At 39.9% G+C, this 10,832-nt stretch overlaps 1 protein-coding gene across 1 annotated transcript; it reads left to right on the top strand.

The window, feature by feature from the left end:
• The first annotated feature begins 678 nt into the window (after positions 1–678).
• mpp1 (MAGUK p55 scaffold protein 1) lies at positions 679–10,589 on the top strand. The gene is made up of 12 exons (XM_085364381.1): positions 679–1,014; positions 3,959–4,087; positions 4,180–4,258; positions 4,431–4,516; positions 4,640–4,708; positions 5,900–6,096; positions 6,752–6,855; positions 6,938–7,018; positions 7,937–8,017; positions 8,107–8,309; positions 9,740–9,814; positions 9,896–10,589. The coding sequence occupies exons 1-12, from the start codon at positions 862–864 to the stop codon at positions 10,070–10,072; spliced, it is 1,434 nt and encodes a 477-aa protein (XP_085220507.1). The 5' UTR covers positions 679–861; the 3' UTR covers positions 10,073–10,589.
• Positions 10,590–10,832: the final 243 nt, after the last annotated feature.

The raw sequence follows: 10,832 nt of genomic DNA, 5'->3' as shown, positions 1-10,832 counted from the left end.
GTGCATGTTGCAACACTGATGTCATCTGTAATCACTCAGTAATGTATCAGTAATAGGATCACTCGACTTTCCCACTGATTATTTTTTGTTTGTTTGTTAAATTAGCACAGAGAGACTATCACACTGCAGCTGGGTACACTATGTTCCAAACTGAAGTTCTTGCAAGCTAGCTGCTGGAATCACCGGGACTACATTATTTTTTGCTTCTCTGTAGCTTGAGAGGGTAGCCCTGCTGAAAATGCTGCGGTAATGTTGCATTCTCCGCCTGTGGGACATTTAGCATTTTGTGGGGCTCAAAATGGAAATTGATTTCCGTGTTGGCCCATCAGATTCCAAAGGCTTATTTAGCACCGGTTTTGAATTATTTTTGTACTCTTTTTAAAAAAATAAAACGAAAAATAAACAAAGAATCTTTAAAAGGGTTTTTGTGACACATAGGTAGATGATGTTTGAATAAACATCGCAGTTTAGAGAAAGCCTATAGATCAATAGGGATATACGATGCCAACGTAGAAATATCCAAAGAAAATAACAATAAGAAGCGCTACATTATCGTTTGTAATTCTCTGATTTCCGCTCATTTTGTGATAATAACTTTAATAATGAGATTCCTGAGCTCGCACGGGGAACTTGAACGCATCAGCAGCCAGCCCCTCAGAGCACAGCAGCCGTCAGATGCATGTTTACTTGCTTTGTCAGCGGTGTCCCTGCAGTAGTTATCGCATGAACCTCACCTACTGCTGATCACATCTTTGGACTTTTATCTCCGACAGTGACTTATCTCATAGTCACTCCTTATCAGCAGTTTGTGGCCAGTGTCTTGAGGACTTTGATCGAGGGGGCAAATCGAGTTCACTGTGTATGTTTTTTTTTTTTTATCTAACGGGAAAGATGACGTTAAAATCCAATAAAAACGATCCCACTGTCACACTGGAGTCCGTGAACAGCGTCCGGACAGCCCTTTCCGATCTCTACCTGGAGCAGCTCCTTCAAAACAAACCAAAGTCTGACAAGGTAAGATGATCTTTTTTGTATATATATACCTTATTAATTTATTTAGACCCCTCTGATTTCGCTGTTCTTATTTGCTTCCGGGAAGCAGATACGGGGACATGTGATCGTTGTTTATTTCCGAACAAGATCTCTAAGAATAGACCCGTTTATGTTTTCATACTGCAGCAGCTGAATGTGTTGATCTCTTAAACAAAGAACATTTAGATCTTTACTGTGTTAGCAGCTTCTTCATTGCTCAGCACTATCGGTCAGCCTCAGCTTGAAATCAGCAGACATTGCTGTGGCAGTTTCAGTTCTCCATTTCTCACAAATTCACGCAAGTATTTTGACAACTCGGGGAAAACATTAGGGAAGGGGTTTTTTTTTTTGTTGGTTTTCTTTTAGCCATCATAAGACTATGTTCCTGTATTTCACAGAGTAGTATGAACTGTCTCACTAACCAGCTGGGCTATAGTGATATGAACGCATTTAAGAGCGGCAATAAGATCATAAAGAAGTAACATGTCAGCTGTGAAGTCGTTTCTGGGACTGTGCCTTCGTACAGTTTTGAAACATATTGTGTAATTTTGCTTACAGCTTACCCTGAGCCTCTGCTCAGGAATCAGTCAAGTAAAAGTTGTTTACACCACACTGCCAAGCACACTGTTAAACTTGTTTGCATTTTCCTCCCCTTAAAGATCCTGGAGTATGTCATGAAAATACTGTCTTTGCCTCTAACAAAGACTAAGCTAACAAGTATGACTGAAAAGATGTCCCAGAAAACATTTAGAATATGTCGGAAGGGAGAAAGCCAGAGTTAAATCTCTGGCACACTTTAGACCTGGATTTGATTTCCAGCAGGAGACCGGTGCCTTCTCAGAATTTGAAAAGTCAGCACTGAGCCACTGAGGGAAATGTGAAAGAGAGGAAACTTTATTCCTGACATCAGCAGTTTGCAGTTCAATAGCCTTGAGTTGCAATCTTGCCTACATATCTTTCTGATCTGTGTTAATCAGCATGTCTCTAACTGAGGTCACGAGGGTATTATCTTAAATGGTGTGTTTAAGGCTGATTAATCATATTTTGTGTCTTTCTTTCTTACTTTTTTTCCCTTTTTTTTGCTCCTTTGCACTGAGTTATGCTTCTAATATCTCATGCTTAATAACTGTGTACTGCCCTACTTAGATAGACAATAAGGCATTTAAGGTCTTAAGGCAAGTTGATAAGTGGGACACGCAGAACTTTTGGCAGTTCTTTCCTCCTTTTTTTTCTCCTTTTTTGCGGAAAGCTCATTAACCACACAGTGTTCAAATGTCAACTATTAATCTCCCACTGTGTTTCTCCAAGAGATCAATAGAAGGAAAACAAAAACCTGTAAACCCTTCATTGGGGAGGGCTGATGATTTATATTCCTTTAGTTAAAAACAGCAGATCATGTAAGAAAGATAAAGTATAATCAACTATTCTGTGTTATATTAGTAACCCAACTGTGTGCAGAAAAGCAAATGGAACTACTGATATAGATTTTTATGGTGAATTAATTTATCTCGGCACGGATGGTCTTCCTCTACATGCCTGTCACCTTCTGTTTTTCACCCTGAAGAGACAAGCCGCCGCTTTGAACACTCTTTCTTTACCATGATGCTCCTCCAAACTTGAAACCAGCATTAAAACTGTGGCCATGACCTGACCATACTTGTTGAAGGATTGCTTGTTTCCAGTTACTGAAGCATTTCTCAAACCTTTAATTAAATCTTGATCTTGTTACACTCCAAGTGGTGGAGCTGACAGAGCTCACTGTCAACATCTTGATGAGGTGGGTTTTATTAAAATGACCCTTTAGTGCTAGTCTAAATCTAATTCCTCAAGAGATCAGAGACATTTCTGCTCCTTTCTTCAGACACGTTCAGCTGATTTGTGAGTAAGCGGACATTATTGCAGATTCTTTTTTGTGTGTGAAAAGAAATGAGAGGGAAGATACATATCGTGTATCGGAATATCAAGATTTTTATTTATTTCTTATACAGCTTTTCACTCTTTCCTGGTGCTCAACACTCCCGATGGCTAACAGCACACACAGCTGATGAATTACTATCACACCTCACAGAGAAGTGACCTGACTGGATGCTCATCAGTGCAGGAGTAGTTTCTAAACCCAGAGTTGGCTTTAGAGCAGCTAAAGCTATTGGTGAGGTGGACAGTGATAACGATTGGATTATTGTAATGCTGATGATGGAAGGTAGATAATTTTTTTTTTTTTGCTGAAGCAGTGCTGATGTGTCATATTCACGCAAGAAAGTTTGCTGATGCAGGCAATCATCTCTCTGATGTCAAATTATAAAAGCTTTGATATGGTGCACTCATTGCCCGATCCTGGAGGGCACTTTACTCTCACAGAGTCATTACGTGGTATCTTATCTTGTACTCAGTAGATTTAATGTAATTCCGTAGTGTCTTGATTTGTCAGGGGAGCTACGTGGATTTCTTCTTTTACGGCGATGCTTACACTCGGGAAATAACTCAGACGAGGTTGTCCTGCTACGCTTTTGGTGTAAAAGAATAGCACAAATCTACACATTTGATTTCTGTAGCAAACATTCAAGCAGCATGCTTCGTAGTGTATTCGTTTTGCTACATCAGTGCTTTGTTCATCACACTGCTGGTATCCATGACCACACGAACCTGGTGGACCAGATGAGTGGACGTGGTTAATGAAGTGTGTTTTAATGTCTGGTTAATTTTCAACTTTGAACATATGTTGAAAGTGCAAAGGAAACGTAGCTGTTGTGCTCACGAGGGCAGAAAGTGTCCGCCGCCGTTATTAGAAAGAGCAGTAAGCTAATGATCTGATCTGACAGAATAGTGAATTCGGTTCCCTGTATAATGGGAGGCTTCTTGTTCTTTAGTTAATTTCATTTCCTGTGATGTCATGTGATTCATTTGTTTTCTTTCTTCATTTTAACAGGCAGCTATGCAAAACTATGAGAATCAGGGGGCTGACTTTTATACCAACGGCAGTGCTGGACACAGAAATTGCACAGAGGTTCCCAGGATGAAAGAAGTGGCGTTTGAAAAGAGTGCTTCAGAGCCAATGGTATGTAATCAGCCTCGACTGTTCACTCAGTACTCCTGCTTTAAATTTGAAAGAAATGATTCCTCCTCATTGACTGTGGTCTGTGTCTGTAGGGGGTCACTCTGAAACTGAACGAGAAACAGCGATGCACGGTGGCCAGGATATTGCATGGAGGGATGATTCACAGACAAGGTGATTCAGCACATTTTGTTTTTTTGTTTTGTTTTTTTACAGTTTGCAGGAATTGTGCAAGAAAAGATATTAATATAGTGTGTCACGAGGGAGTTTTATCTGATGTCCTGATTAGTTGTTATAGTACTGGAGGATCAGTAAGACATCTAGTTTGCATTCTTTGTCTTTTCAGGGTCTATACACGAAGGAGATGAAATAGCAGAAATCAATGGAAAAACTGTGACAAACCAAACTGTAGATCAGCTACAAAAGATCCTGGTAAACCACCAGCTCTTAAGTCCTTCCATTTATGTTTGGAGCTATACTGAATCACAGTTTTTGCACTTCATTTTAACTCGGCAGTGCTATAAAAACATAAATCCATTTCTATTTTACATACAGAGAGAAACCAATGGAGTCGTCACGATGAAAATCATACCCAACATGAAGAGTCGATCCCGAATCTGCGAGGTAACGATACGACCGACAGACTATGCACAGCTTTAGTGTTGTGATGCTTATGTTGAATAATTTGATTCATATTTATTCTCTCCAAGAGACTTTTGAGATTTGCATGAGTGAATCCAGGAAAGCAGGCTTTTCTGGTCATATTAGAGCACAGTCAAGTATTAGTTTGGTCACTTTTCTCGCAGTCTTTTTCTTCTGCATCTTACTTGCTTACAATGATTTTGTTTAGGTGAATCTGCTGTTAGTCAGTGAACAAACCAGGTGACTATAAACCTAGCTTTAATGTTAAGAACATCACTCATTGTTGCTTTTTGACATGAAACACATTGGTAGTGTGTTTCATTCTGCCATCTAGTGACCACAGCATGTCTCTCCATTTACATCTTTCTTGTGGCATAAAAATGGCTGCTCTGTAACATACTTTTAAGTACAGACGACATCAACTTAAAATAGCTTTAAAAGAATTGACATATATTTCTTTTTTCAGCATCAAAGTTCGTCCCTGTTGTGGTCAGTGATGGCAGTTTACTTTAAAGATTGCACTGCATTAATATGTAGGCATTGTTAATATGCTTTCCATACAGAGAACAGCATTTTTGGTGACCCAGATCACTCCAGTGCATCAATGTTTGTGCACATTTTGGGGTGTAAGCTTGTGTAAACTTCTACTGGAGTCTCTTGGGGAAACCACAAATACATGTTCATGGACTCTACTAACATTAGTAATCATTTACGCTGAGGGGACCCTACATGTGTTCCTGCTATGATCTTTGACAGTTTCCTCATAGTTTGCACCCTTTGGATTTTAACCTGAGATATAAAAAGTAACAAACAGTTACTTAGTTACAGTTATTTATTCGCACAAGTAGACCTTGTCCCTTGGTTAGAAATGTAGCCATGTCCACAGTTTGAAAGGAGCTGTCCAAGATCATATCATGAAATTGTTTACTAGTATTCTACTTCAGGGTGAATTCACAGTTATCAGTAGAATCACAGAATCGTAGACTTCAGATAAACTATTAAGTTCTACAGATTAGAACTTTACTCCCGGCTGACCTTAAATAAGTGTTGGGTGATAACTGAACACTCTGGTAAGGTCAGCAGGTTATCAGTAGTACCTTACATAATGCCAACTGTAAATCTTTAGTTCTTTTACTGCCAGGGGAACTAATAAGATTTGTTCACAATCTCCAGATGTACATGAGGGCTCAGTTCAATTATGACCCTGCCACAGATGACCTCATCCCATGCAAAGAGGCAGGTCTGAAGTTTCAGACTGGGGACATCATTCAGATCATCAACAAGCAGGATCCAAACTGGTGGCAGGGCAGAGTGGAGAGCAGTGCTACTGACTTTGCTGGACTCATACCTTCTCCAGAGCTCCAAGAATGGTAAACTCTTTAATATACCAATCACATCACAAATCAATCCAATTGTATTTTATTTATATAGCGCCAAAATCACAACAATAGTTGCTTTAAAGAACTTTATATTTTAACGTAACTGTAAGGTAAGGTACAATAATAGAGAGAAATCGCCAGCATTTAGATGACATCCTATGGGCAAGCACTTGGCAACAGTGGGAAGGGAAAACTCCCTTTTAACAGGAAGAAACCTCCAGCCTCAGGGAGGGGCATACCTGCCATTACTGCAATGTTCTGTTTGGAAAGTGTCCTGCCTGGCATCTCCATTCTCCAAACAGTACAGTGCACCCCACCACCAGAATAAAACTGGTCCAGATTGACTGGGTTTTAAACTGCCCAAAGCTCAACCAAAACAATTATTCACGGGTTCTGCCAGGCTAAGCTCAGTCCATCAAAACCCAAACTCTCAAGTCATTGGACCCCAAGGATCTATTGATAGAAAACCACAAGATCCTCTTAAGAATGGCAGTTTCCATGCCCCATGTGGTCAGAGCGCTTTTGACATCATGTTAGGGATGTACACGATCTAGGTTTGCTGGTTTAATGTCGTGGCTGATTTATAATACAGAGTGAACTGTACCAGATATTCTCAGGCTAACTTAAATACCTGTTTTCCCTGCAGGAGGGTGGCCAGTAAAAGCAAGGCCAAAGAGGGCACTCAGTCCTGCAGTCCATTTGGAAAGAAAAAGAAGTGCAAGGACAAGTACCTAGCTAAACACAGCTCTAGTAAGTAGAACACTGCAACTCTCAGTCCCACAGTTTCATTCATTTCTTCTCTAGTGCGACCTAAAATAATCTTCTTCTGCAGTTTTTGACCAGCTGGATGTGATTTCTTATGAGGAGGTTGTTCGGCTCCCAGCTTTTCAAAGGAAAACACTGGTCCTTATTGGTAAGCTTCCTAGCTCAGTTATATTATAAGTTTGTAACCTTTGCCTTTTGCTTTCCACATCACCGCAATAGGAAATAAAACAAGCAAGATGCAGAAAATGTGCACAGTCCTCAGATCAGTCACTTTTTTCCTGGGTTTCAGAAATAATAAGATGTTCATTGTTAAAACATTGTCCAGAATCCTCTGTGGGCAATGAAGGCCTGAAGTCTGGAACCCATGATCATAACTAAAGAATAAATTTTCTTTGTTTGCGATTCTTTGTCAGACTTTTACTGCAGCTGTGCGCAGCTGTGCAGCTTTTTTGTCTTTAGCATCAAAAGAATCCTGTGATTATTCACCACTGTTTTCTTTAATGGGTTGCCAGGTCTGTTAATGATGCATTTTGCCAGCATGGTCTGGGTTTTTTTTTGTTGTTGTTGTTGTTGTTGTGAGAGCTGTTAGGCCACGCTTAATGCTACTGCTATTGATGTGTAAGGATGTCTTGCTTTACTTGCATCGAGAGCCCTTTTGAATATATGCTGTGGATTCACAACAGTAAATTCCAAAAACAGATGCCATACTTGGAATCGGCTGTAGACTATTTGCCTGCTTAAATTAATGAGATATAACACAGGAATAGCTCAGATGTGTCTATCAAACCGTTTTGAGTCACTTGAGTCCAGTTAGCTCTGATTCCCTGTAAAATAGTGGACTACAATAGCTGAGAGCCTACACTTTTAGCCCACATGTGTTAAGTAACAGTAACTTTAATATGCTTTAGCAAGAAGTTAAAATAACATAGATTGTGTCTTCATTGAAATTGCATATAAGTATATCTTTAATCAACGGTAATGAAAGCATAGTTAGCACAGTTTGGGTCTGATTAAAATTTCCTTAAAAAATTAGCACTGTTTTGTTAATTCTGCCTTTTTTTCTCAGGGGCACCTGGTGTTGGAAGGAGTCATATTAAGAATGCACTGTTGACACGATACCCCGAGAAGTTTTCATACCCTTCACCACGTAAGGCCTTTTTATTTCTCTAACGTGGTGCAGGTTGTTACCATCCGTGGGCTAATTCTCACTAATTCTTAACTCTCATTCTTGCGCAGACACCACCAGACCCCAACGTAAGGATGAAGAGAATGGAAAGGAATATTACTTCATCTCCCATGAAGCCATGACCAAGAGCATCTCTGGAAATGAGCTGCTGGAGTATGGCAGCTTCCAGGGTTTCATGTTTGGCACCAAAATTGAGACCATTCAGAAGATCCACACGCAGGGCAAAATCGCTCTGCTGGATATAGAACCACAGGTTAGCGCCAAACTTCTTTTCATGTAGCATCAACGCAGTTGATCTAAATAAAGAATACTGTGTCTGCCCTGGAGTGCTATTTTACCATTTCTCAGAGTTGCATAAACTCACTAAATGTTTTTATGCTTAATTTGAGAGCTTTTTTGTTTTCTTAAAGTTCTTTAGAATTGAGATATTCACCTACATGAATTAGCTTCACTCAAATGGAAAGAAAATGCATATCCAATCTAACTTTTTGCCCTTTAACCTAACCACATTGTTAAAGTAATATGGTGCAGATTCAGCAGTCATATTATTAGCTATTGTTTCAGTAGCTATAGCTGTGTTTGCTAAACCTACTATCCACCTTTGACAAACCAAAGATGATAATTTTATATTCTCCTGCAGTGAGTTGCTTTTGTACTCATATTCATGCAGCACAGTGTATAGAAGTGATAATGTGGTATATTTTAGGATAGTCTAGACTGAAGTAGTTATTAAAAATCCCCTAAAATCCCCTTTTGTTAAATAATGACTCAAAAGGCATCTTTTTGAATGAAATTCACACTCCTTACAGGTAAACGTATGATTTTTATAACGATTTCATTTTTCAAATTATTTTTCAAATAAAACTGGGCTAACAAGTGAAGGAAAAGCTGCTCCTTCTGTGCTTTGAGTCAGTCTCTTGCACTGCAAAAACAATTCATATTTGCCTTTATCTTGTCTTGTTTAGAGGATGTTTAAAGTATCAAATGTGTGAAATGCGCTGTACTTCATCAGTTCTTCTTCTTCCGGCTGCTCCCTTTAGCGGTCAGCCGATCATCAGATCATCTGAATCCATTTCACCCCATCCCAAGCATCCTCCACTGTCACACCAACCCTCTGCATGTCCTCCTGCAATGCATCCACAAATCTCCTCTATAGTTTTCCTCTTTTCCTTCTGCCTGGCAGCTTCATATTACATGATCTGATATCCCATCTTGGACGAAGCTGTCATTGTTCCTACATCATCAACACATTAGTTCAGGATCAACATCGCAACTGACAAATGACGTTGTCTGAGCATTCAGTTAGCATTAGACAAGAAGCTAGCTTATGCTTTTAAAAACTATCACTGGTGAAGCAACGTGAGTAACCTAAATTTGTCTAACAGCAAACCAAACTTGAAAGTCCACCTTGCAGTGTAATGACATCACAACAATGTAACTGCTCAGTTGCGACGCTGATTCAAAACTAACGTTGTTGTGATGATACAGGAACAACACCAACACATAGATAGTAGACACACTGCTCCATATTCAACATTTCTTGTACAGAATATCCATATTCCCTCATCTGCACATGTCTAAACCATCTCCGCCTTGCCTCTCCAAATTCTTCTTCAAACTGCTCAACGTAAGCTGTCCCACTGATGTACGTGCTTCTAAACTACCACTAAATCCTTCTTGCAGACCTTGAAACTCTTGCGGACAGCTGATTTTGCACCTCTGGTAGTTTTCATTGCACCGACCAACACCGCTCCCCAGGTACTACATCTTATCCAAGTGTTTTAAAATCCCCAAATTTCCCAACCACAAACTGCTAATCATCTACATCTCCTCTCCTAGACGGAAAATCTGCAGATGATCCAGAAAGAGTCAGACGCCATCCTGAGCACATATGGACACTTCTTTGATGTGGTTCTCATCAACAACGACGTGGATGAAAGTGTTAAGGGTGTGGAGGAGGCCATGGAGCGGGCCACGTCCACCCCTCAGTGGGTGCCTGTGTCATGGGTGTACTGAAAGATGTTTGGCACCACTATGATACCTTCTTTTTGTCGAATAGCAGTGCAATATCACTCCTTTACGCAATGCCCCACATGTCTGTGGGCTTACTTTTAGGTAAATGTTAATTGTCACAGAGATTTTTTTGCACTATTGCGTTTTTAAAAAGAAGCAATATGTAGACAGGGTTATCTCAGAGAGTCGAGAGCCTCACCAGGGATGGTTTTTTTGGCTGTTTAGACACTTTGTGCTTCAGGGACTAACTGGTGAAGTTTTGGTGCCGCACATCTTTGGGATTATTTGGAAAGTAAAAAAAAGCAAAACGGGGCGATAACTGTGAATGAAATGCTCACTCTGACGTAACTGAGTTTTAACAGGCACATCCTGAAATTGTTCATGCTGTGAGTGTAGTGCCATATATCATTGTTTGTCACAGAAAACCCTTCGCTGAATCATTAGAGCCTCGCAAAAATGTATACCTCATATGTTACTAGAAAAGGCACTTTGAAACAAAAGAATAAATCTCCCATCTCTGTTGCAATTGAGTCTTTGAATGTGTTTTACGTTAAAAGCTGTTTCTCAGACCTTTCGTGGAATTATTTTGACAGTTTGCTTGTCGTTAGGTCATCTCCCTTCATTGGATCACAAACATGAAAGGGTGTCTTTGAACCGAAATATAAAAGTCGAGGTTTAGTCTTTATTGTTTCGGTGTCATCTAGACTTTTTCTGCCTAAATTGGTTCAGCATAACAGGGCAGACGTAACACATACTTCAAATC

The sequence above is a fragment of the Diplotaxodon limnothrissa genome, linkage group LG10, assembly GCF_057381915.1.
Source record: "Diplotaxodon limnothrissa isolate DT_005_m linkage group LG10, D_limnothrissa_male_GT1.1, whole genome shotgun sequence".
NCBI lineage: Eukaryota > Metazoa > Chordata > Actinopteri > Cichliformes > Cichlidae > Diplotaxodon > Diplotaxodon limnothrissa.
This window is presented reverse-complemented; position numbering and strand designations above follow the sequence as displayed.